Below are 27,996 nucleotides of genomic sequence, written 5' to 3'. Positions count from 1 at the left end.
TGAAGAGGTGGGGAAAGGGACGGTGGTCGTCGTCTCCTAGCGAAGGCGGGAATCGGGCGGGTCTCCTCCTAGTAGTAGCGGAGGAGCAGCAGCAGCAGCAGCTTCGGCGGGAGCGCCGGCCTTCTGCAAAAGCTGACCCCCAGCCAGCATGGACCGCTACACTTCGCAGAGGCTGGCCTCCCTGGCCCTGCGGGAGCTGTGCACGTCGGGGGGCTGCCTGCGCCAGGACGAGCTGTGCCGGCGCGTGGCCCTCGGCGTGAGCGCGGAGCTCCTGGGCCCGCTGTTCCAGGACGCGCGCAAGTTCACGGTGGTGACCCGGGAGGAGGCCCCCTCGGCGGCCGAAGGAGGAGAAGAAGATGGAGATGCCCAGGTCGTGGTGGCCACCACCGGGGCGCGGCTGTGTCCGGAGCACGGCAGCGGGAAGTGCCAGGGCGGCTGCCGGCAGCTGCACGTCTGCCGCTACTTCGTGGGCGGCGGGTGCCGTAACCTGGACGGCAGGTAAGGCCGGCGGAGACCCCCTTCAACCCCCCCCCAAATGCTTCGTCGCCGGCGTGTTTGTTCGGAAGCAAGACGCACCCCTCGAGTTAATGGGGTGTTTGTTTTTTTACTCCATAGGGAGCGTCGTCTAGGATTGCCGTGGGTGGGGAGCGGAGGGTTACTATTGAGGAAGGGGGTCGTGCAAGCGGGACAGCGACCCCACTCCCGCAAAAACTAGGGTTGCTATTGAATGAGCTTTGTTCGGACTTGCTTCCGGGTAAACTTTTGCGCCCAGGGTCGGGACTGCAAGAGAATTGCGGTGCGTGGACGGGGGAAGCTGAACCGGTTTGTAGATCCCGAGCCGTGTAGCCGGATTGGGGGGAGGCGAGGGAAGTGCCGGGCAGCCCCGAGTTGTTGTTCAAGAGTGAATGTTTGAGCTGTGGGGGGCGAGACTCCTCCGTCCATCTTCCCCGACTTTTAAGTGTGGGGCGGAGCTTCTCTTGCTACCATTGTTCGAAGTCCCAGTCTCTAGTGTATGTGGACGTGTAAGGAAGTACGTACGGTTTTAAACGTTCCCTTTTTGCATTCTGTTAGTATGTGCAATGGAAATAAGTTGAGTTTACCTTCTGTAGAGGGTTGCATAATTTTGAAGAGACAAAAAGAGGACACATTTGCCGACTTTTACTTTTTACTTTCATGGAACACCATGAAAAGGAGTGCGTGTCCTGTAAAAAGAGGACATATAGCAACCCATATGTGAACATATTTTTACCAAAAGCAAACTTTTGAAAGAGGATGGCTTTCTTCTTCTTTTTGCCAATATGCAAATCATTCAGGTTTTTCAATACAAAAATTAAATTTGGTGGTCTCTGGTAAGGTGTCTTTGCCATTTTAATTTAATTTTTAAATGGAAGTATTTAGCTTGCTTTTGTTATGCCCAATTCCCAAAGACTTAAACGACCAGTCAAAGGACAGTTTGTGATTATTGCTGCCATTAGTTTTACAGTACATCATGTTTGCATACTATTATTAATGTCTTTTTCTCTAGACGGGACTCAAGGCAACTGATAGATAAAAATGAGAACTACTGAAAACGTAGGGGAAAAACCTCAAAACCCTAGCAGGTTCCTATAAGGGAATGCAGTCCTTCAGATAGTTTGGACCTAAGCTGTATACAAGTACTAATACATAGTGCTGTAAAGGAAATTGCAACTTTGGAGTTCATGAGTTGTTTGTGGCTGCTAAAACTACCACCATCTATCTTTCTTTTTTGCTATGTTTTTACCTCCTTGCTCAGGAGATCTTAAAACATAATGTGAACTCATTTTCCATGTTAGTCTGTTGCAGCAAAAACAACAGCCTTACAATGTCTTAAAAAAAAAACCTTTTTAAAATTATATAAGCCTTTGTGAGACTGTCCACTTCATTTTGCTTGAACTCATGTGACACTGCTTGCTTTCTCCATTCATTTGTCTTGTCCTAATCATGCACTTCTCCTTTTTCAGGCATCTCTCGAATTTAGGGTAATTCAAGATGATGAAACTTGATAAATTGGGCTTTAAAAAACAGAACCCATAGTTTTACCTTCAACCTGTTTTTAACATACAACTTTTAAAATTTTGATGTATATTTTATGTTCTGTGGAAACCCATTAGAGGTTTCAGCAATTAAGCTGTATAGAATTTTTTTAAAAAATATTATCCAGAATGCTGTTGGACAAAGATTGCTGGAACTGTAGTCCTATATGTACTTACCTGGGAGTAAGCCCCAATAAACACATTGATATTTATTCCAAGTAAACCTGCATAGAATTGGGCTGCATGATTACCTTTGGCTATGAACAACATGCAGCTTCAGTTCATCTTTGATGGTAAAAGCAGAATGCAATTACAAGCATGTTTAATGTTTTCGAAATTTACAGGAAGCCATGCAAGTTCATCCATGACTTTCATTCACCCCATAACCTCCCTGTCCTAAAAGAGCATGGGCTCGAAAGCTTAAAGGATGATGAATTGTGTCAGCTTCTGCTTCAGAATGATTCTTCACTCTTACCTGAGGTGAGGACTTTCACTCGTGAATGATGAGACTTTTAATGAATCTCTAAACAACCAGTGAGCATACCAGATATCTGGACCTTTGGACCCTTCAGGAACTTGATTAGAGAACTCCAGCTTGTACTTCCATTAATTTATTTTAAATGAAAGTGATTAAACCATGTAGCTGCGGTGTTCTAGCAGCTATTGTAAACTTGAGATAGCCATTATAATGTGTGAGCAAAACCAACCAGCATGCTGTGAGTTGAGCTCAATGTGTTTCTTTCCTGGTGCAAGGAATGTGCTTTTTGCTTGGCTTAGAGAGATAAGGAAAAGGATACAATATGCCCTGCCTAAAGCATTGCAAGAATGCGATGAAACCCCTCTTTAATGATTTGTATGTGTATGCATCCCCCACATTCTTGAAAAGGATATGTCAGTTATTTGTGTGTTACTACAGCCTTGCAAGTACAGTGGTACCTGGGGTTAAGTACTTAATTCGTTCTGGAGGTCTGTTCTTAACCTGAAACTGTTCTTAACCTGAAGTACAGTGGTGCCCCGCAAGACGAATTCCCCTATGGGCTTGCTTCGCAAGACGAAAACGTCTTGCGACTTTGTTAAACCGTTTAAACCGTGCTTCGCAAGAAGAAAAAATCGTTAGACGGCAAAAATTGCGGAACGAATTAATTTCGTCTTGCGGGGCACCACTGTACCACTTTAGCTAATGGGGCTTGCCGCTGCGCCGCCGCTGCACAATTTCTGTTCTCATCCTGAAGCAAAGTTCTTAACCTGAGGTACTATTTCTGGGTTAGCGGAGTCTGTAACCTGAAGCGTATGTAACCTGAAGCGTTTGTAACCTGAGGTACCACTGTAAGTCCTTCAGAAATTACTAGTGCAAATGCATGCCTCTTTGTTGGTTATTTTTGGTTCCAAATGGAAGGAGCATGTTTGGTAAATCTTCACTGCCTGATTGTCTTTATAGGCAATTGGCTGTTTACAAGGTTTGTTGTTACTTAAGTTAGTTCTGCAGCTTATGATATTTCTGATGTGCTGGAGATGTTCTCCACTTCAGAGTGGTGGAATACAGTGGAGAAGTCTTCACAATTGCTTCCTTGCACCTGTTTGGCACTTCAATGGCATCCGGTTGAACACTGTGAGAACAGGATACTGGCTTAGATTGGGCCACAGGCTTGATCCAGCAGGCTCTTTCTATGCTAGTTGAAAACATTTTTCATTAGGGCAATTTAGTTAGGAATTTAGTTGATCTCTGCTATTATGGCTGGTTCTCTTTTGTTCATTTTTAAGTGGTTTGTTTATTTTATTTCTATACATTTCTGCCCAACTGCAAGTCAAGGAAATGTGCAAGAAGATGAAAAATTAAGGCAGATTTAAGATTATAATACAGTGGTACCTCGCAAGACGAATGCCTCACAAGACAAAAAACTCGCTAGACGAAAGGTTTTTCCGTTTTCGAGTTGCCTCGCAAGACGAATTTCCCTATGGGCTTGCTTCACAAGACGAAAACGTCTTGCAAGTTTGTTTCCTTTTTCTTAACACTGTTAAGTTGCTGGGTGAGGACTGCAGGGCCTGCTCCCTTCCAGGGCCTTCTCCAACTGGCCCAGGGGGCGTGGCCCAGGCCCTTTCTCCCGGCTATAAAGGGACTCCTGCTGCAGGGAAGCCTCGGACCATCGGCTGGGTGAGGACTGCAGGGCCTGCTCCCTTCCAGGGCCTTCTCCAACTGGCCCAGGGGGCGTGGCCCAGGCCCTTTCTCCCGGCTATAAAGGGACTCCTGCTGCAGGGAAGCCTCGGACCATCGGCTGGGTGAGGACTGCAGGGCCTGCTCCCTTCCAGGGCCTTCTCCAACTGGTCCAGGGGGCGTGGCCCAGGCCCTTTCTCCCGGCTATAAAGGGACTCCTGCTGCAGGGAAGCCTCGGACCATCGGCTGGGTGAGGACTGCAGGGCCTGCTCCCTTCCAGGGCCTTCTCCAACTGGCCCAGGGGGCGTGGCCCAGGCCCTTTCTCCCGGCTATAAAGGGACTCCTGCTGCAGGGAAGCCTCGGACCACCGGCTGGGTGAGGACTGCAGGGCCTGCTCCCTTCCAGGGCCTTCTCCAACTGGCCCAGGGGGCGTGGCCCAGGCCCTTATTTGGAACAAACTTTTGGGGAAGCTGGGAAGTGTTCTGCAATTGCTTCCCTGTTCCAATGTGTTTTAAAATGTCCTCAAGCAGTCGGTGGCAATTTAAATTTGTATTTCTTTTTTTCCTTTTTTCTCTTGCTGGGGGTGGGTGGGTGTAATGGATATTTGGTTGGGGATTAATTTTAGTGTAATTGTTCTGTTTTTGTTTTTTGTTGTTTTATTGGTTCTGTATAGTTTGTGTTTTGTTTTTAAGGGGTGGGATCAGGGCTGCCTGGGAGTGAGGCCCCAGCCAACACGATGGCTGGGACAAGTTCCACAGGGGGGGAAGCGCTGGGACATCCGATCTCGGTGATCATGGGCAGGAGGCGGAGTTACGCTAAGACCAGACCATGTCATTACCGAGGAGGCAGGTTTAGTCGTTGTTTGAAGACTATCCCTGCCTCCGGGTCTGGCCTTGACCAGATGGATACTGGAATCAACAGGGGAAACCCACATAACCTGAAGGTGTTGCTGTGTAATGCCAGGTCAATAGTGAATAAAACCACTGCCATCCACGACCTGATTGTGGATGGAGGATTTGACCTGGCTTGTGTGACAGAGACCTGGTTGAATGAGACAGATGGGCCCGTCCTTGCTGCCGCTTGCCCACCAGGTTTCTCTTACGCACAGCAACCCAGGTCATGTGGGCGGGGAGGGGGGGTTGCAGTGATTTTTAGGAAGTCATTAGTCTGCACCAGGCGTCCTACTGGGAAGACCCAGTTTTCTGAGTGCATGTTCTGGAAGTTGGGCAATAGGGGCAGTACAGGATTCCTTTTGGTGTACCGACCTCCCCGCTGCACCAAGGATTCCCTGTCCGAGCTGCTTCAGGTCGTGGCGGATGTTCTCCTGGAGACACCTAGTTTGGTTGTCCTAGGGGATTTTAACATCCACGCCGACACGACCTTACAAGGGGCCGCTCGGGACTTCGTGGAAAGCATGGCCTCCATGGGGCTGTCCCTGAATAAGTTGGGCCCAACTCATAGTCATGGACATGCCTTAGACCTGGTATTCACCTCTAGCGACGTGGGTGATCTGACACTAAGTAAAAATGAAACCAAAGAAGTGCCATGGTCAGATCACTTCCTGGTGCAACTGGACTTCTCCGCGACCCTTCCCCTCTGCAGGGAGGTGGGACCAATTCGGATGGTCCGCCCCCGCCACTTAATGGATCCAAATGGTTTCCAGAGAGTGGTAGGGGATGCTTTATCCCGTGTTGATGGCCTTTCAGCTGATTCCCTGGTGGCCCGCTGGAATGCGGAGTTAACCAGGGCTATCGACTGTCTGGCTCCGAAGCGCCCTCTCCGATTGCATGGAGCCCGGACAGCCCCGTGGTTTTCTTCGGAGCTGAGGGCGATGAAACAATCGCTGAGACGGCTAGAGCGTCGGTGGCAGAAAACTCACTCCGAATCTGACCGGACACAGGTTAGAGCTCAACGTCGAGCCTACCAAGTGGCGATAGCGACGGCAAAGAAGACTTTCTTCGCCGCCTCTATTGCATCTGCAGAAAATAGTAGCAGGAGACTCTTTCAGGTGGTCCGCAATTTAACGGAACCACCTTTACCATCGGGGCCTTGTAAAGACCCCAAGATCTCCTGCAACGATTTTGCAAAGTTTTTTGCAGATAAAATCACTCATATTCGGAAGGAGCTAGACACCACCGTGGGAGCAGGGCTGGGGCGGGAGAGTGCTAGAGCCCTGTCTGGTCAAGTTGCATGGAATCAATTTCAATCCGTTACCCCCGAGGATGTGGACAGGCTGCTTGGACGAGTGAAACCAACCACCTGTCTCCTTGATCCTTGCCCATCCTGGCTTATAAAAGCTAGCCGGGAAGGGCTGGGCGATGGGCTCTGCGGGGTGGTGAATGCTTCCCTCTGTGAGGGAACATTCCCAGATCCGCTGAAAGAGGCGGTCATTAAACCGCTTCTTAAAAAACCATCTTTAGACCCGGCCAGTATGGCCAACTATCGCCCAGTTTCAAATCTTCCATTCTTGGGCAAGGTGATTGAGCGTGTGGTTGCTGAACAACTCCAGGCACGCCTGGAGGATGCGGACCATTTGGATCCCTTCCAATCAGGGTTCAGGCCTCATCATGGGACTGAAACTGCCTTGGTCGCACTGGTTGATGATCTCCGGCGAGCTAGGGACAAAGGTGAGAGTTGTTTCCTAGTTCTGCTGGATCTCTCAGCGGCCTTTGATACAATCGACCATAACATCCTTCTGGACCGTCTAGAGGGGTTGGGAGCTGGGGGCACTGTTATACAGTGGTTTCGCTCCTTTCTCCTGGGCCGTGTTCAGAAAGTGGTGGTGGGGGATGAGTGTTCAGACCCTTGGGCCCTCACTTGTGGGGTGCCTCAGGGTTCCGTCCTCTCCCCCATGCTTTTTAACATCTATATGAAGCCGCTGGGAGAGATCATCAGGGGGTTTGGACTGGGTGTCCATCAATATGCAGATGATACCCAGCTCTACCTTTCTTTCAAATCAGAACCAGTGAAGGCGGTGAAGGTCCTGTGTGAGTGCCTGGAGGCGGTTGGAGGATGGATGGCGGCTAATGGATTGAAGTTGAATCCTGACAAGACAGAAGTACTGTTTTTGGGGGACAGGGGGCGGGCTGGTGTGGAGAACTCCCTGGTCCTGAATGGGGTAACTGTGCCCCTGAAGGACCAGGTGCGTAGCCTGGGAGTCATTTTGGACTCACAGCTGTCCATGGAGGCGCAGGTCAATTCTGTATCCAAGGCAGCTGTCTACCAACTCCACCTGGTACGCAGGCTGAGACCCTACCTGCCCGCTGACTGTCTGGCCAGAGTGGTGCATGCTCTAGTTATCTCCCGCTTGGACTACTGCAATGCGCTCTACGTGGGGCTACCTTTGAAGGTGACTCGGAAACTACAACTAATCCAGAATGCGGCAGCTAGACTGGTGACTGGGGGCGGCCGCCGAGACCACATAACACCGGTCTTGAAAGACCTACATTGGCTCCCAGTACGTTTCCGAGCACAATTCAAAGTGTTGGTGTTGACCTTTAAAGCCCTAAACGGCTTCGGCCCAGTATACCTGAAGGAGCGTCTCCACCCCCATCGTTCTGCCCGGACACTGAGGTCCAGCGCCGAGGGCCTTCTGGCGGTTCCCTCATTGCGAGAAGCGAAGCTACAGGGAACCAGGCAGAGGGCCTTTTCGGTGGTGGCGCCCGCCCTGTGGAATGCCCTCCCATCGGATGTCAAGGTGATGGACAACTACCTGACATTCAGAAAACATCTTAAGGCGGCCCTATTCAGGGAAGCTTTTAATGTATGATATTTTAGTGTTTTTTGGTTTCTGTGGAAGCCGCCCAGAGTGGCTGGGGAAACCCAGCCAGATGGGCGGGGTACAAATAATAAATTATTATTATTATTATTATATTAAGTTGCGACTTGACTTCGAGGAGCAACTCATAGAACGCAGTGTACATAGTAGCCTTTTTTGAGGTTTTTAAAGACTTTGGTGATTTTTGAAGCTTTTCCAGAACTTCTTTTGCAGCCATTTGGTAAGTTAAGTTTTTAAAACTTTTTTGGGGGGTTTTGGATTTTGGGTTGGGGTGTTTGGAATTCAAGGACTTGGTGTTGGGGAGGGGTTTGCAAGAATCTGGAAGCTTGTGTGTTTTTTTCTGCATTTTTATGATTTTTTGTGACCATTGGGGCACTCTGCTGTTTTTTCAAAAAAAAAATTCTGGATTTGAATTTCTGTGTGCTGGGTGGCTGGGGGAACAATTGGGGAGGGGTTTGCAAGAATCTGGAAGCTTGTGTGTTTTTTTCTGCATTTTTATGATTTTCTGTGACCATTGGGCCACTCTGCTCTTTTTTAAAAAAAATTCTGGATTTGAATTTCTGTGTGGTGGGTGGCTGGGGGAACAGTTGAGGAGGGGGTTCTTCAGCAAGAAGCAAAGAGTGGAAGAGGAGCCTTCTTCGAGTGGTCCCCCAGAGTCTTAGAAAATGTACTGTACACTTTGTTGATTTTTAAATGTTTTTCTGTCATGTTTATAAAGTTAATTTATTTTCCCTTCAGTTTTTGAACTGCTCTTTACAGTATGTGTGACTTTAAAGAGCAGTTAATAAACTGTTGTTGTACCAAATTTGGCTTTGTTTGGACTTTTTTTGACCATAGGAACGCATTAATTGATTTTCAATGCATTCCTATGGGATTTCGTGATTCGCAAGACGAAAAATTCGCTAGACGACAAAACTTGCGGAACGAATTAATTTCGTCTTGCGGGGCACCACTGTACCTTGAGTTCAAGCACCAGTAGTAAAGGCGAATGCTGGGTTGCCTTGAAAAACCATATTGAAATTATGAGTGGAAAATAAATAATAAATAAGTTTATGGCTCAAGGGCCTCGGTGTAGCTGGATTTCTCATAATGAGAAGTAGTTAAGAGTCATTGGACGTGTTGTGTGTATGGTAATGAAACAATGGTTGGGGAACAGCTGTCGCTCAGTGGTAGAGCACCAGCATTTTATACAGAAGGCCCCATGTTTGAATCCCCAGCAGCTTCAGGTAGGTCTGGGAATGTTTCCTGTCTGAAATACTGGAGAGTTGCTAGGCAGTACTTCGCGAGAAGGACCAATGGTCAGACTCTATATAAGATGTATTAATTGCCACAGGATGCTATAATGGGCTTTGCCATGAATATTTGGAGGAAATGGGTCTACAAGTGCTTACTTCTTAGCAGCAATAGCTGGGAATGAAATGGCCATGATTGGAGGCAGTGTGTACCTGGAGCTGATGTCAGTTGCCATCTTGCCTTGGGAACTTTCTTGAAATCTCACTGGCTATTTACTCCAAGACAGGGTGCTGGCTAAAATATGCTGCTCTTGTAATCCAATTACTTCCATGTGTTTTAATGATTTTATGTATTGTGGGTGTGGATTCTAAAGATTTTGGTGCAAATTGCAGTGTTTTCAGGTGTGTTGTCATTGGTCTGATGGGGAAATAAAATAAGTAAGTTGGAATGGAAGGCAAAGATTGGCACCTGTGGCATGTCATCTCTGCTTCACATTTGCTCAAAAGTAGAGGAAAAATCATCTTGGGGGTTAAGCCAGAGGGCCCTTGTTTCATTTTAGTAATACAGTGCTATTTTTCTAGAAAAAGTGGTGGTGGAACTCACCATGAACACCTCCCCTGTTCTCTTAGAATGGCAATGGTGCCCACCTGAGAGGTGTCACAGCTGAGTTCTGGCTGGAAAAAAAAAGCCTTGGTAATAGAGATGTGAAGCCTCCACCCCCCCCCAAAAAAAAAACCTGGGTTGGAGAAAAATTTAATCCACCCTTTCCAAGACTTCACATTTCTAGTAACAAGTATTCTGTTACAGAACATCTGTTGTGTTTGAATATTACTGTTTATTCAAGTGAGTTAGTAATGAAAGTTATCTAATTTTGCCTGGCAGCGAGGGATAAAACTCTTAGGGCGTAGGCAGTGTTTGAAACAGATATATAAGCTAATTGCCAAATGGCAGCTTAAACCTAGGTTATGGTCGTTGCAATGGAATGTCTAGGCACCCTTTTTTACCATGAAATTCGTTATTTATTATCAAAGCAGTATACAACACATTAAAACATCAAATAAAACAATCCAGAATAAAAAAATTCAAGCTTCAATGAAGATATTTCAGATCCTTCTCTAAGTGAGATTTTGCCTTCCCCATATCTATATACCTACTTAATTTATAGAGCTGCCCCATAGCAGATGTGCCCTAGGAAGCCAGTATGGTGTAGTGGTTAGAGGAAGGGTCAGCAACCTTTTTCAGCCGCGGGCCGGTCCACCGTCCCTCAGTCCATGTGGTGGGCTGGACTATATTTTTTGGGGGAAATGAACAAATTCCTATGCCCCACAAATTACCCAGAGATGCATTTTAAATAAAAGGACACATTCTACTCATGTAAAAATACGCTGATTCCCGGACCATCCGCGGGCCAGATTGAGAAGGCGATTGGGCCACATCTGGCCCACAGGCCTTAGTTTTTCTACCCCTGGGTTAGTGTCGGACTAGGACCTGGGAGATCAGGGTTCAAATCCCCACTCAGTCATGAGGCTCACTGGGTGACTTGGGGCCAGTCACAGCCTCTTAATCTACCTCACAGGGTTATTGTAGGAATTAACTGAAGAGGGGGTGAACCATGTGCTCCTTGGAGAAAAAAGTGGGAAATAAATGCAATTTCTCATCTGCTTACCTGCATAAGAAAGCTGGAAAGGCCAGCCAGATGGAGATGTCCATTGCCAACCTGGTGTCCAGAGATCTCCTGGGGGAAGATCTCCTGGGGGTGGCGCCTGGGGGAATTTTGGAACACTGGGCGCATGTGAATGACGGAGTAATACTGACACAACTGAAGGCCACAACTGAAAAGTCACCATGTTGGCAACTAGATTTGTAATTCTTAACATACTGGGCCAGTACGATAGGTTGGTAATGACACACATGGCAGCCCCCATGACTGCTGATTCTAGACACAGACAGGATGAGTCCAAGAAAGCCAAGTTACTTATTGCTCAAAAGCTTTCCTCCTCAGATTTTGAGAATTAATCATTCCTAATACTAAATCATAGCTTCTAACGCCTGAGCACATGAAGCCAAAACAGCACCACCCATGCACAAGAAAAAGTTATGAGCAGACTTGAGGTTATCCCCAAGGTTTCCAGTTATGCAAAGAACCTTTGGGCAGGGGGCCCATTGTAACTCATTGGCATGGAATGTTGGCTGACTAAGTTGGGATGTGGAGACTGACAGCCAAGTGGGAGGAAGTATAGAATGAAGAGACAGGAAAGGGAGGAGACACTCCAAAGCAGGCCAATAAGGACTGAGCATGTTCAGTGAGTGCTGTGACAAGACAGAAAACAGAGATGAATAGAATATAGTGCTGGAGCTCTGAACAAAGTCACTCCACGCTGCAGCAGTTTTGTTACAGGGCCACATTCGCGTTTCTCTTGCTGCTTGAAAACATTTAGGCATTGCTAGTCCTGTGTTTACATCTTACTCTAGTCTATTTGCTTTAAATGAATTTATGTGTCTTGATTTTTTCCCCTTCTCCTTTTTTGTTGTTAGATATGTCCATACTATAACAAAGGGGGCGGGCCCTATGGATCTTGCACCTTTAAGAAGATCTGTGTCAAACTCCACATTTGCCAGTACTACCTCCAAGGAGAGTGCAGGTTTGGGAGTACCTGCAAGCGCTCACATGACATTGCTAACTCGGAGTGTTACGAGAAGCTGGAGAAGCGAGGAATGAGCCACGCCACGATCACCAAAATTCCCTTGATCTACAGGAATGCATATGACATCAAAAATAGCTCAACAGCATCAACTAGCAGAGGTAGTTCATTCTCTTTTATAACACTATAGAAATCCCCAATATTGCTAGTACAGTAGCTGCTACTCACTGTGAACGTCAGGAACAGAAGGTTAATAATTATAATTATAATTGTATTATTTATACCCTGCCCATCTGACAGGGTTTCCCCAGCCAGATCAATATAGCAATACTGTAAATATATTGATAATCTTTTGCCCAGTGAAGGAGATGGGGAGGCAGGGTCTGTAGCTCCTGCACTGCGAGTTTTAAGAGCTATCTTGGCTTGCCTTCTAAGAAAGGAGAAGAGAACCTTTCAGATAAAATAGTGGGGCCATGTGACCAATTATTAAGTTGGCCAGCAGTTTGGAATTGTGAACATAGGAAGCTGAGTTGTACAGGAAGAATAAACAATAAAACGAGTAAAATAAATATGGCATAATAGTTGAAGACAGAACACTGGTCTGTTTCAGCTAATTGGCCTTTTTCACATCAAAGTAATCTAGAGTCCTTGGGAAGAGTTTTAACAACAAAACTTCTTTGTGGGCTATAGCCAGTTTCTTTAAATGCACCTCTGACTGATAAAAGCTCATTAACCAGAGCAGCTGCTTTCATCATGAGTTCTTCATTGTGAACATGACCTAATGTTATATATCATACACTTTTTCAAAATATGCAAGAAATACCCTTATAAAGGACGCAAATAGGAAATTTAACCCATTACATTCTCCCACTCTTCCCAGGGCTAGAATAGCATAACCACTACTTTCATGAAACATAATTTGTAATAGCTGTGAACCTGCTACCTCCTGTGACTAATTATTAGTAATTGGAAACAGATGTTACAAGAATGCAGATTGGTCAGACTTACTGTTGAGTCCTTTAGGATTTACAGAGCTTAAAAGTAGAAACCCGGTATGCCTCACATTTACGTAATGTTACATGGGGATCTTGCCCTTTGTACAAAGACCTGTGTACTTGTTCTGTAGCAAAAAAAATCTTTTTAACTCCTCAGGAGTAGGCTTGCATTAATTAATTGGGCTTCCATGATGTGTGCAGAGATTTTGCTTTGATGCTCACAGAGCAAACATTCTAGTCTCTTCTGGTTTGTCCTATATATGTTAAAGGACAAGGACATAATAAGATGTATAACATGAACTGATTGGCCAATAGTGGAACGTTTCGATACAAACCTGCCATCTACAGAATTGAATGCATTGTTTAAGTTGTAATGGTTGTGCACAATATGAACAACTGCCTCAATTAAAATGTCTAGTAGGCATGACTATTATTCAAGCACTGACTTGAGGAAGACAGCTCTTAACTGGGTTTTCAGATCTCGATGTACTCAGGAACCCAGAGCAGTCAAGACGTTTATTTGCTAAATTTATATACCGCTCTTCATCTGAAAATCTCAGGGTGGGTCATGACATAAAAATACAAAAAGAGAACCCAAAATAGATAATAAAATAAAAACAAACCAATAACCCCCTTCCCACAAACACATTAAAAAAGCCATACAGTGTTCATCAGTCAAAGGTTATACAGAAATGTTTTCACCTGGCGCCTAAAGATATGTCATGATACTAAAAGAATATGCAAACAAAACAAAATGTTGGAAGAATTTTCATCATACCAGTTGAAGATTACATGCAATAATTTTGGGTTTACTTATAAAGCCTGCAACCCACTTGCACGGGCTTTGCAGTCCAATTACCGGGTGCAGTCCGCAGGTTGTGAAACACTGAGCTAGAGTCTGTGTTTTCCTGCTTTCTCAGAAAGAAAATTGAGCAGCGGTCAGGTACCATCAACCACAAACAGCAGCGAAGATTCAGATTTTATATGCTTATACCACATTAGGAAAAGTTGTAGCTTTCAAGGTAAGTGTAATAAAACCTGTGGTGGGTTCTATCAAGCTTTTCTTTTGCATGTGTGTCTATGTATCACTGTCCGTCCCCCGTCCCCCCTTGTTTTTATGCACTTTCAAACTTTGCAAAAATGACCTATTGCCATCATTCCCTAAGAAATTATGATTTAAGCTTTATTATTTATTTCGCCTTGAGCCACTTGAAAAATAATGTTGGCTAGTTAGCTAGCCTCTCTCTTTTACTTGCCCCTGCCTGCAACAGATGTACTTTGAAGAAGATCCCTTTACTTTATTCTGCACTTGAGCATATGAATTGAGTGGTGTCTCTTAAATGACCCAACATGGACTGTATGCAATAAAGATTCCCCTTTTGCCGGGGTAGGGAATCTCTGGCCCACAACCCAATATTGGCCCACCAGGGGAGTCCAGTTTGTTTTTTTGTTTTTTAAAATAATATTTATTAAAAGTTTAAGAATTAAAGAGAGAAGTAAAAAAGAAAGAGAAAAAACCCCCAATACAAATCAATACATTACAGTACATATAAAAAAGCAAAAGACACAGTACATCAAAACAAAAGCAAAAACAATTAAAAACACATCCAATATTTCCATATTTTTATCTTTCATTAACTTGTTTCATCGACCTCCTCACACCTCCCTTTTTGTGTTCTAGTTATTATTTCAGCAAATCCTTTCCATCTTTTACTGTTTTCTGTCATTTAGTTATCTTAATTTATTTTAACCTTATCTTACCATTAAATCCCTAAAACATATTTATACTTAACTCCTTATAACATTTCTACTAAAGCCATATAATTTCATTCCAACATTTTTCTAACACTCATTAATTTTGCAACATTTCTCTTAATAATTTTTTTAAAAAACTTTTTTCCCCAATCTTCTTCCACCGTCTCTTCTCCCTGGTCTCGGATTCTGTCAGTCCTTTCTATCAATTCCATATGGTCCATCAACCTGGTGACCTTCTGTCCGAGGCACGATCTAAAATTTCCCCCCTCTTCTCCTGCTTCCAAAGGAGGTTTAGTAACTTTAACTTTAACCAATGGAGATTTAATCCTTTACAAAAGACTTTCCAGGCTTTAGCTTGCAACGTCTTTGCTTCAATCTATTTACAAAAGAGGAAGGCGGACTTCCTGTTTGGAACCTTCCCGTTTCGATGCCAAATTAAGATATTTAGAGATCCAATTTTCCGTTCTACTCACGGGTAGTTGTTTAGAGTCCAATTGTCCACAGGAAAAAGTCAGCGCTCTCCGGCAACAGCAATGCAGCTTCACTCCGTGAAAGAAGCAGTCGATTCGAAGCACCGCGCCGCTCACCCCACGTCGCTCCGGATCCCCGAAACCGGGTTTCCCCGCGAGTAGGGGAGGCGCAAAAGGTGCCAGCCGAATCCCACGTCCACAGGCTTCTCCCGCCTGTGGTTTTTGATGGGTCTCCGCCTCGCCGTGGCGGTCCAGACCCTAATTTCCACGGAGCGGATTCCTCCCGATCAGAGGAAATCCGCCTTTGCCGGAGGCGCTAACCCGGAAGTCCAGGGGAGTCCAGTTTGGCCCATGAGGCCATTTCTCCTCCAACCATGCCAGCGTTTAAATCATCTGATGTCAATGTGTGATATCAGATACTGGCTGGGAAGGCAAGTCTCAGTCCTGCTGGGTGCTGGTTTGCTAGCACATTGCCTGTGAAGCAGGCCCAGGCATATGGCAAGATGAAAGAAACCCTTCATCAGAGAGTACAGTATTGCTGGATGCTGCTTTGCCAGTGTGTTACCCCATGATGTCAGATGATTGACGTATGGGTGGCCCCACTCACATGTCATTGTTGACCCACAGAGTGACGGGAGACAAAGATCTGACCAGCTTGGTGGAAGAGGTCTCCCATCCATTTGTGATGGGAAAGTATTATTTGCAAATATTTAAGCATCCTTGCTATTCTGTTTTCTACCGTATTGATTTATTAAGTGTTTACTAAACTTATTAGTTTACTTTTGGGGCTTAACCCCCCCTATGTTAATGGCCCAAATTAAGACCTTGTTATACCAACTGCTCAGTATTCTCAGTAGAGAGGTTACGATAAGTAAAATGTTTGAATGTTGAATGTGCAAGTTTATGTCTAGAGCAGCGTTTCCCAAACTTGGGTCTCCAGCTGTGTTTTTGGACTACAATTCCCATCATCCTTGCAACTGGTCCTGCTAGCTAGGGATGCTGGGAACTATAGTCCAAAAAAACAGCTGGAGACCCAAGTTTGGGAAACACTGGCTTAGAGGTCATTAGATGTACTACTGGATGTTTAATGGTTCTTGTATTTTTATTTGTTTAAAAACAAAAGTTTCCAAAAAAAAATCCCTCTCTCAAACCAACTTTAAATAAAAATGTGCAGCTCTTCTGTTGCTCCTACAGTAGCATTAAGTTTCTGCACTTCAGCACCATATTGTAAATGGCTGGCTGTTAGATTAACTGCAAGGTGACTAAGCTGCCCATATGACTCACTGCAAAGTAGGCTGGCTGAATTCTCAGCAGGCATCAGTAGAATCAATTCTGAGAGAGACAGGGAAGTATTAATACCTTTATACTGGCAGGGCTACATCTGGACTATCATGCCATCAGCAACCATTGCACCCACCTGGCTGCTTTGGAAGGTGAGCCAGCAAGACCCTCTCCCAGAACTGCTCCAGCCATTCCACGCAGTTGTTATGTAACTGGTTTAGACAATATCTTCAGCCTGATCTGGCTCATGTGTAGCAATGGGGGAGTATAAACCTGTCCTCCCCTCCCCCTTGGTCCATCTGGAGATGGCATGTTCCTAGTAGTCCTAAAATCCAAATGCTTTTACCTGTGCATAATATAACCTGTAGGCTAGTTTCGGGTGTACTGTCCTGCATTCCATGCCATGAACAAGGTCCAGATGATAGGTGCTTACCTTCCTCTTCCCTTGCGGTTCCTTTTTTCCTTTTGTGTCATGTCTCTTGGTTTGCAATCCATTATTTTAAACTGCAGACCACCTTGAGTACACCATATGAACGTAGTAACTTCAAATGATAAATGTCTTGGTTGTATTTGCATGTTTAGTATGAATGTAGATAAATCAATCCTAAGTGAGCCATGGATTTCCAGGCTTCCCTCTCCTCAACTGGATGGAGACAACTGGTTAAATGGAAAATTCTGAACGCCTTCTCCCAGCTTTCTCCCTGCAAGCATTTGTCGTTCGCTTCATATCCTGTATATTTAGCACCAGCCCCTCAGTGTTTCTTCTGTAAAGCCCATGGGTAGATGCCCAAGGGTTCTAACACAACTTGGTTTTATTTGTCTAGATAAGTGTATTCGAGATCACTTCCATTTGCCATACAGATGGCAAATACTTAATGGGACCCAGTGGAAAGATCTGAAGGATATGGAGAAAATTGAACAGGCCTACTGTGACCCAGTTATTGACAGGTATAGATACATTAATAATACGTTCTTGTTTGGCTCTGAATTTTAGTGGTACAGGTCTCTTTGCTGTTTGTTTATATTTTCTTTAGTAATTAACTCTGCTGGTGGATTACTACTTGAATGTTGTATTTTGTCTTTTTAATGGCTTAACTGCTTTTGTAGTGCACAGAGCCTTGATTTAAGCTGGTGGGGAAACATTTGAAATCGGCTTAGGCTTCATGTGGTGAAAAGAACCAAAATGCATTGTGTGTGTGTGTGTGTGTGTGTGTGTGTGTGTGTTTGGGCTCTTTTAAAGGCATATTTGTGCAGTCTTAGAAGTCATCTTAGATTCATGGAAGTTTTTGTTTTTTTCATCTTGATGTTGAAAGGGAGGGTTCTAGGTCTCAAGATGGCAGAATGGGATTTGCAGTTGTGGCACCTGCATGCATTTTTAAGACTTGGGATATGATCTGACTTTAACTGTGAATAATATCCCACTGAAAGTGAGGGCAGATCCACACCGTACATTTAAAACACGTTCGACACACATCTGAAGCACATGCCTTCACCCGAAGAATCCTAGGAACTGTATATTCACCTGCACAGTGCTACAATTCCCAGCACCCTTAACAAACTACAGTTCCCAGGATTTTCACTGCAACATCATTACAGAACTTCATGGAGCTAGTCAAAATTGACTAGTCACTATTGTTAGGAAGAAAGCTAGTCTGGGGAGGGGAAAAAAGCAATCGTGCTGCAGCAGTAGCCAACTGGGGCACTGCATCTGTGAAAAACAATCTTAAGCTTCAGGGAGTTTTGGGGAGAATCACACCAGCCTCCTGGAAACTTCTTCATGAAAAAGGGAGAATTTGCAGTACAGCGTCATTGCTTTAAATGCTTTTAACAATGGAATTACTCTTGGTTAAGGGTGGAATAAAAAAAAATCATGCTGGCTTGCAGAAAGTAGCAGATCTCGACATTATTAGTAGTAAAGAATATTTAGTTCTTTGTAAATCTTTCAAGTGCACTCTAAACCCCCGCTCAAAACCCAATTGTGCACAGAATTGTCTACAACAGCGCTGCAGACATCGTTTTCTCCAGTATGACTTGTGGCACTGCCAAAATTAGACGGCTCTCCACTGCATCTTCTGTGACCATGGCGCCTCACTATATTCTCACAACTGATTGGATCTGGTATTGGAAGGATGAATATGGGGTGTGGAATGAATATGGAAAGGAAGTAAGTAACATGGGATCATGCTGCGCTGAAGCAAGTCATATTGTGGTGGCCCTTTTTGAGCATTGTAAACTGGTGCGGATAGACGAGCTTGAAATCTAGTTGGCATCCCTCTCTCAGCAATTGTCTTGCTTCACAACCTGCTGGAACATTTTTTCTGCGTAGTCTTCCTTGAAGTAGATCAGAACTCTGTTTAAGACCACAGCTGTGGGTCAGATTTATTTATTTATTTGGAACATTTCTGCCCAGTCCTTCAGTATTGCTGTTCCCAAAACAAAATAGGAAGCATTTTTTTTTAAAAAGTGCAACAAATAAAGCAGGAACGCTACTAAACAAAAATAACCAAGAGCCCTCTTGCTGGTGTTGCCACTGTTACAGAATGTTTTCCCCAAGGAGGCTTACCTGGTTCTGCCTTTGCAGTCTTTTTGGTGCTAATTGAAGATCTTTTTAGTTTCTCAGTGGAGTTTGTGCCTTTCGACTACCTGATTCTGCCGAACTTTGAAAATCTATTCCACTTAATGGAGAAACACTGTCTTGCTTTCTAGTCATTCCTTGCCTCTCTAATGTTTTGAGCAGTTGTTGCAAATCCATCCCATGCATGCTTGCTTATAAAGGGCGAATATTTTTTTGTACAGTCCAATATATCTCGCGCTTTAGACCCCTGTAGATTGTAAGGTTTCCTCAAAGAAAGTTCTTGGCTATCTATTTTTAAAAAGGGATGTGATTTCTCCCCTGCTGCTAGGATGTTGATCACTCTGCCGCCACAGTGTCCTGCTTTGACTTGGAAAAAACCTATCAGTCTGAAGCGTCTCCAACACTCACGTTTTCAGCTGGAAAACACAAATACGAGCTTGATTTCAAAGGTAAGTCTCATTGAATCGCCTGAGGTGTGCTTAAATACAATCTGCTGGAACAGGGGCAAGGAACACTTTGTGGGCCAGATTTGGCTTGGCATGGGTCCCAGTTTTGCCCACCTGTGAGGCGTTCTCAAAGTAAAGGAAGGATTGAACTGATTAATAAGAATACACACAGAGGCTTGAACTAGCAAGACTCTGGGAAGGGTGCGTATAATAGTCTCTGTCCACCCCCTGGCCCAGGTCGTTTTATTCACAAAAGAACTTTTTACAGAGTGTTCGTAAGAACCAATCAGATTTCTTCTGAGCATTTCAACAAACCCCACGTGGGGACAAAGTTAAACTACCAAAATTAATTAAGCACGCATACTTTTGAGGTAAACAACACAGAACTACAAAGGAGTGCATTTGGCAACCCCGGAGGTGATAAACAAGGAATATACATGATAAGAAGGATGGCCAGGAAGACAGCGATCATTATCACCTTCACGTGAGATCTGTTTCCTGGCCCTAAGATTAACATATCAGAAAAGCTACATTAAAGAAACCTGCCCACTATCTTTATGGCCCAGGATGCCTGCCTGGCGAAGCAACTGGAAGCAACTGGGCTGCATATGTGACTTGTCAAGAAAGAGAAATGGGCAGTAGAGAAAATGGCCAGAGATGCAGAGGGTTGTGGGATTTGATCAGAAATTATTGTCAATGAATTAAACCCAGTCAACACATCACATTCATCGTGGACACAATGGCTTGATGCCTATTTAATAATTCCTCATAGTAATCCCACCTGACCCCACACTGGATATTTGCACTCCTACACACCTGTCAAATGTGATGTCAGGTGTGCAGCAGGTAGAGACACAGCTGGATCCACGTCATGCATCATATCCATGCAGATGTGTAGTTCTTTGGAAGGCTTTGAAGTGCATTCCAAACCCTTTCTTTAAACCCTGATGTTGACAGAATTCTCTTCCCTGCTGCTGGGGGAAGCTCTACCCATGAAGAAAACCGGCTTGAAATCACCACCCATTAGTTGATAGGTGGTGACTTCAAAGTCTGCTGATCAGCCCTGCACAGGGCTCTTCGTGAGTCCCAAATCCCATGAAACATTGCATGATGTCATTGTGACATCAGGTGATTGACAGGGATAGGTGTGTGGCCTCTTATCATATTTGGCCCGTGGGAAGTAGGGGAGATAAGGATCTGGCCCTTACATGGTGCTGCCATATACTGAGCTAGACCATTGATCCCTCTAGCCTGGTAATGTATACTTACAAAGCTCTCCATAGCAGAGGTCCTTCCTAGCCATGCTATCTAGTATCTTTTTTTTACTGTAGCTGCTGGAACCTTCTGCATGCAAAGCATATGCTCTACCATTGAACTAAGGTCACACAATGGCCACATTCAGATGAACATATTTCCGCCTAATAAACCAAGGTATGAATGAGCCTTGTGTCTCTGCATGCAGCCCTTTACTTAGGTGAGCAAACAAAATCAGGTGGACTTCTTCCAAGCCATGGCTTGATATCCTTGCTTGTTCTGAAGTTGGTAACCATCGTTTCCTGGTTTGGACTATAGTCAGTTGTTCCTTGGTTCATTTCAAAGAAGAGAGAAGGGGCTGCATGCATAGCCAGAAGAGTAATTCATATTTTGTTAAGCCAAGATAGAATAACTCCTCCTGTTGAGCAGAGGGCTTTTTGTTCTGTTTATGAGAAGGCGGTGGTCTTTTCTGGGTGCTTAGATGGCTTCTGTGATACAGGTATAGAATGGACCTTGCATGGAGATCTATCTTCTAAATCAGGAGTAGATAATCTCTGCTTCAGAAGCCAAATAGGCCTTCTTTCCATTTTGCCCCATATGAATTGGTTTCACGTCTGCTTCATCAGCCAGCGATGAAGTTTCCTGCAGATTATATTCTAAAAGATTTTGAAGGAAGGAATGTTCTCTAGAGGTTTTCTGGCTCTTCTCAGTTTTAAGTTATAAATCGGAACCAGTGGTGTTCAGATCTCTTTTAAGAGGGAGTATAAATGACTTTGGCAGCAGAATATCTTTTTAAATGGAATAAATGTTCTTCTGTATGTAAGCACTGTTAAATATTTCTGTGGCTTCCCCCTCCTCCCCAGCCATGAAACAGAAAAACCTGCGTTACCTGACAGAACGAAGTGTTCGAAGACGACCAAAGTTTGTGTCTGTAAAGGAAGTAGAGAAGAAGAAGAAAAGGTTGGTGACCAAAGTCTGTACTGTATAGAGATTATGCACTACAAAGGACATCAGTGAGGATTTCAGGAAAGAAGGAAGCATCTAATCCTTGCTGTCTGCCTTTCCCATTGTCGCCACAACCTGTAATAAGGCCTGGCCACTGTGGCTGTTCCATAGTTTTGAGTTCAACAATAGAGAACAAAGTGCACAGGGACAGACCCTTTGAATAAAGGAAATCCTAAAACACCTTTTGCAATAGTTGAGAGTACCAACCAATCTCAGTATTTTGTCTTCTAGGTTTTCCCCCCCTTCCTGTTGTGGACCTTTATTTTAAGCGAGAGGTCTGCAACTAGAGGCTCCTGGGAGAGCCTGTCCTCTAAAGTGAGCCAGTGTAGTGTCGGGCTAGGATCTGTGAGACCAGGGTTCAAATCCCTACACAGCAACGATGCTCACTGAGTGACCTGGGGCCAGTCACTCACTCTCAGCCTACCCTAATTCACAGGGTTGCTGTGAGCATAAATGAGGAGGGGAACTCTGTAAGCTACATTGAGCTCTTTTGAGGAAAGGTGGGATATAAACATAAATAAATAAAGGATTCTGGAAGGAAAAGAGGTGTGGAGAATTTCGTATCCACGGCAGGAATGTGCCTTTAGGGCTGGCCCAGCTCTCATCACTTGCTTTTCAAACCAACTTCCTAGGAAACGCGAGTTGCTGATCAGGGTTTTAACCACCTGATTAGACGGAGAGGTTATGATTCTGGAACGGGTGTTTTGCTGAACAGGAGCTTTAATTCCTCCTTAATTTAATTGGTGTCTTAACACTTGGTTTTAAGGCAATATTCAAAACTTGAATGTGTTCACTTAGCCACATATTCAGCAGGTGTGTGTTCCCCCAGCAGCTTAATGTTATATGTAAGCATTAATTCTTAATTGCTTGATCTATTCCCATCGCAAAGTGGGGCCAAGCAGTCAACAGGAGACAACACGCACATTCCAGCTCACTGGGACCAGTCAGCCTTGCCAGAACTTGGATATAAGGTAGGATACTCTGAAGTGTGTGGGGTCAGGCTGTCCCTGTAATGCCTCAATACACAATATGACATCTTCCCTACTGACATTATGTCAAGATGTGCAAGATGATGATTAGCTTCTGCCAAAGGGAAAGGGCAGCTTTAGCACTCTCCTTGGCAGATTCTACGCTCCAGAACTATTCGCTTTTACTCACATCTTTTCAGATTAGTTTAGTCTGATTATTGCAGAACCACAATTTGTGTTTTGGCAAGTTGATAGATGAGAGATGTGCATTATTATCTATTTCCCTCCTTCGTAGCTTTCCTTTTCATCCCTCATGGCTTCCATAAAGTGATATCTAACCTATCCAATAATATTCAAGAACAAAACCAGTAAAATGGAACATTGGGGAGCAATGTTAGCAGTTATGTACCCCTTCAAAGAATATAAAGGTTTTGCCAGTCTCCCAAAAGTCAGGAGAAAGGCAAGATGCATTAGCCAAATGGTTTGTGAAGATGCAAGGGGTGTGTGAGGATACAGCATTAAATACTGTCTTTGAAGTGTTCCCTGACTTCTCCCATTCAGGAAGCCACTGCACCAAAGAATTAGGGTGAGTGTAGATGAGAACTCTGTGCCTTGCCATTCAGAAAGGTAGCTAAAAACCTACTGTGTGATAGCAGGGCTTATATCTGTGTTCCATATCTAGTAACATCCTGTCCTGAACAACTGTGTTTACAAGGAGCACATCTCTCAAGCCTGATACCTTCTATACTCCTGAACCAACAGATAAAGATTAAAGAATAACAAAATAGGTCATATTTTAAGAACGATTAGTCAGTAGTCTTATACTTTGCCCCAGAGATGAGGATGACCCAAGATATTGTCCTTTAAGTGTCTGGTCAAAAACCTATCTCTCCTTCTCCTCCCGCCATCACTATTGAGGGGCCCTGCACCTCTGGCCTGCTACTCCAAATATTCTTTATGCACATTTGGAATTACCTTTGCTGCATGGGCTACTCTTGCTGCCGTTTTCATGAAGCATCTTTGTACCTTTTGCCCTGCAGCTGATCACCCTTCTCCCATCTTCCAAGGAGTACAGAAATGTCCAGGTTAATTTTCAGCGCACGATGCCAAATGCATTGATTATGAGTGTCAAAAGAATCCAGAATTTGGCTCTGTGGGAAGTATATCGGTGGTAAGTGCAAATTCATTGCTCTGGTGTTACGTAACTGGGTTTCTCTTTACTTTTCCAAAGCCCAGATTTACTGCAGCATAGCAGAGGTCCGAAAACATTATTGAGTGCTGGATTGAAGTCCTCTTGTGTTCCTCAGTGTTTAAATACTCAGGCAGCGTTCATAGAATCAGAGAACTGTGGAGTTGGAAGGGACCATGAGCGCCACCGAGTCCAACCTCTTGCAACGCAGGGATATTTTGGTGTTTGGGCCAAGTAAGAAGATGATAGGACAGCCATGCCTAAATTTATTGCAAGCGTCTAAGCTTGAGATAGATCCAGGACCATGGTGTTGAGGAGGGCAGGGATGGGGGCAGTTCCAAGTCTTTTTTCCTTGCCATTTCCCCATCTATCCTCCCTCCTTTTTGTTTCCCCCTTGGGGAAAACATACACATATCCAACCAGCCCCCTCTGAGGTCTCTGAGATACTGCAGGTGTGCAAGTATCCAGGTGGCCGATTTTGCACAGAACTTCCCATCAGAAGCTTTGAACTAGGCCACGGTCCATTTTGGAAGTTGGGAGGCTGCTTCGCCACCACGGTACAATGTTTGTGCCTGTGCTTTTGCTTCACAAAGACCCTGACTTCTTTGTGTGTAGATTTCAGTTCTGTTTCTTTTGCCGTAGTTGAAACAGGAAGCAAAACTGAAAGTAGTAAATTATGTTGCTGTTTCTTTTCCTCAGAGTTTTGTCTTGTTTGCTCTGTATATGAAACCAGTTTTGATAATCTGCTCCAAGTGACTGCTTCTCAGTTTTGGAACTGTGTTCACATTGTTATAGGAATATATATGTGCCTCTCATAAGTGGCCACTATGTTTTCTACATATGCTGATTGGCGACATCTATAATGCTATCTGGCGCCATGTCAGAATACAGGAGTGTTGCTCTCTTGATTATTTCTTAATCCAAGCACATCCCTTTAGACTTGAGGTGGAAGAAAGTGATCTTAAGATACTTGAAAACAACTTCTGACAGGCACCATGCATGCATTTAGATATTGGATCTGAGCTCAAAACACTGTTGAATTGTGTAAAATCACATTAGTGTGGCTGGATTGGGCAGTTGGAAGGGAACAGGCAGCCCTTATACAAACCTCCTGTATTAGTTATGAATGTTTAGCCTCTTGCACCAAAACATATGACGATGACTTAAGAAATGTGTGATTTACTTGCTTATTTACAGTGCAGTCCTAACCATCCATACTCAGAAGTAAGTCCTGTTGAATTCAGTGGGGTTTATTCCTGTTGAATGAAGTTAGTGGTACCAGGGTTGCAGCCTTACTGTATGTATAGACTGCTTGGATCTACAAAGGCTTCCATAGTGGTTTGCAATAAATAATCATAATCATAAATAATGTGTAAAATCTAAGGGCCAGTAGGCAAAAAAGCAAGACAGAGCAAAACATCAGAGCAAAATACCTTTCTTAATCTTAACTGCTGAAGACACAAAGTAGAAAATACAAGTTTTCATTCATTGAGAAGATGGAGTTCTGAACAGATGGGGGCACTACAGAAAAAATTTATCATTGATGCTATCTGGAGCAGGGCTGCATTGGCAAATCTTGAGCCCTGGGTGGATGAAGCTTATGCTAAAGCAGTGCTCTCTCTTGTCAGATCCTGGGTGTTTCTGCATTAGGGAACTTTGAAATATTTGCTTCTTTGTAGGCAGAAAGAACAAATGAAGAAGGCAAATGGGGGAAAGGATGTGGATGAAAGACAGTTATTTCACGGGACCAAAAATGACCACATTGATGCTATCTGCCAGCAGAACTTTGACTGGAGGATCTGCGGCGTCCATGGCACAGCCTATGGCAAAGGTAACTTAATTCTGTTATAACTAAGAAGGAAAAGTGGATTGTTTATAATTTAAGGGTGGGAAAGGGTGGTTTGCAAAGAAGGGTGGGACTTATAAGGAAGTATGCTTTAGATTGCAGCCTTAGAGGCAGGACAGTGAACAGCCTAGATGGGCAGCTGATGTGAGAAAACTTGAAGAGCATTCTACTTTTTGGCCTTACAGTAAAGCTTCTATTGGATGATTTGCTAATGTTACATCTGCTGTACCGCCTTGAACTAATAGTCAGTAGCCTTACTCTGCGCTGCTTCTTTTTTGTCTCCTTCCACTCTCTCTCCCCTTTACAGGAAGTTACTTTGCAAGAGATGCTTCATATTCTGATAACTACACCAAAAGCAATTCTTCTGTCAAGACCATGTTTCTGGCCAGAGTGTTGGTTGGGGAGTTTACGAATGGTGTGCCTTCCTACCTCCGCCCTCCTGCCAAAGACAGCCAGAACTCAGTCTTCTATGATAGTTGTGTGAATAGCACCCAGAATCCATCCATCTTTGTCATTTTTGAGAAGCACCAGATCTATCCTGAATACCTCATAGAATACAGAAATTAGGAGGAGCTTTACTTTGGAGCGTATAACGTTGCTTATCTGTCTTGTGGGCTGCTTTGAGCAGACACTTTATATTAGGACTGTGGTGTTTTACTTATTGAGATACAGATGTTTTAAAAGCTTTCCTGGTTAATTTGGGCAGCCTTTTTTTAAAAAACAAACACCAAACCATAATTGTTTTAATGTAAGTTCCTGACACATCTGTGGGTGGTAAGCACCCCATTAGAAAAGACCTAATTTCTCTTTCACAGGAGGGAATAACTTCTTTGAGATAGTCTCAAAGCAATTCTTCCTTCACCACGGCTATTTTTTTATTTGTGAGCATAAGATTTGATTGATTAATCATACAAGCTTTAATTGACTAAGACTGTGTTAGTGAGAGGGACGCGGGTGGCGCTGTGGGTTAAACCACTGAGCCTCTTGAGCTTGCCGATCAGAAGGTCGGCGGTTCAAATCCCCGCGACGGGGTGAGCTCCTGTTGCTCTGTCCCAGCTCCTGCCAACCTAGCAGTTCAAAAGCATGCCAGTGCAAGTAGATAAATAGGTACCACTCCGGTGGGAAGGTAAACGCCGTTTCCATGCGCTGCTCTGGTTTCGCCAGAAGCGGCTTAGTCATGCTGGCCACATGACCTGGAAAAACTGTCTGCGGGCAAACGCCGGCTCCCTCAGTAAGATGAGCGCCGCAACCCCAGAGTCGCCGCGACTGGACCTAACCGTCAGGGGTCCCTTTACCTATGTTAGTGAAGTGCAACAGGTCTTATGTGAAACCTCTTGAAATGGTTGCGTAATGACTTGCTACCCAATCCAGAGATCCCTGCCTCCATTTCTACCTGCCCCGCTTCCTGCAGGATGCACCTTGAAGCTTGATATCATCAGTGCCACTTGTGAGTGTCGTTTATTTTCATTCCCAACAGTGGAATATTTTGTGTGGCTTGGGTCAGTAGTATTTTATGACTCTAGGCAACGACTGCTGTTTTCCACCAGCAAGCCAAATGCCCCAGCTTACTCTCCTATGACTTTTCTGCCCTTTTATTTTAGCAGTGTTGATTCCAGTTCTCCCTTGGGACGTTGTAGTTTCTCCTTCCTTGGAGGCTTTTAAGCAGAGGTTGGATGGCCATCTGTCATGGGTACGTTAGCTGAGATTCCTGCATTGCAGGGCTTTGGACTAGATAACCCTTCCAACTCCATGCTATAACAAAATGTACTTTCCCTTTCCTGAAACAGTATCCCCTTAGTTTATCTGTATGACAGCCTTCATCATAAGCAACCTGGGGAAATCAGTGTTGGAAAAGTTTCGGAAACTCGCCATCGCATATATACATGTGCTATATCAACAAAGGTGGCTTTAATCTGGCTGCAATAGTTTGGGCATGCGGAAGCTAAGGAACAATCGGGAGATCACTACAAACTCTTGGCTGTACCTCTGAAATCCTGCCCTTTCCCAACCCACTCCTGAAGTTTAGCTGGTATAGCTTGGTGGATATAGCTGGCTGGATGCATCATTTAACTTAAGCCCATTGAGGGGCCTAATTGGTTGAATAACTGATTAATACTGGGATTGGTTTTTTAAACGGCTCAGTTTTTAAGCAGTGAATGTGTTTTGCTGGTCTTGCGTTGAGTTCCTCAAGACACTGTTGAAACTCTAGTTGACATGCTCTCTAAGCTATAGCTGTAAAACATTTCAATATAGTGAGATTCGAGTGGATACTGTCTGGTATCATTTGGGTTGATCCTTCTCTTGCAATGCTTTTAAGTGAATTAAAAGGACTGGAGTTAGAAAAGCTCCTGAG

General features: G+C 44.4%; 1 protein-coding gene across 1 annotated transcript; it reads left to right on the top strand.

Moving 5' to 3' along the window:
* Nucleotides 1-27,987, top strand: LOC308596921 (protein mono-ADP-ribosyltransferase PARP12-like). The gene is made up of 12 exons (XM_081212250.1): nucleotides 1-498; nucleotides 2,399-2,534; nucleotides 11,753-12,020; nucleotides 13,775-13,876; nucleotides 17,185-17,308; nucleotides 18,347-18,524; nucleotides 19,264-19,384; nucleotides 21,499-21,595; nucleotides 22,530-22,611; nucleotides 23,649-23,779; nucleotides 25,477-25,628; nucleotides 25,951-27,987. Exons 1-12 carry the CDS (start codon nucleotides 149-151, stop codon nucleotides 26,208-26,210), a joined length of 2,001 nt encoding a protein of 666 aa, XP_081068376.1. The 5' UTR covers nucleotides 1-148; the 3' UTR covers nucleotides 26,211-27,987.
* Nucleotides 27,988-27,996: the final 9 nt, after the last annotated feature.

This window comes from Podarcis bocagei (assembly GCF_964188305.1).
Source record: "Podarcis bocagei genome assembly, chromosome: 10".
NCBI lineage: Eukaryota > Metazoa > Chordata > Lepidosauria > Squamata > Lacertidae > Podarcis > Podarcis bocagei.
The sequence above is the reverse complement of the archived record's forward strand: the minus strand, read 5'-3'. Positions and strand labels throughout refer to the sequence as shown.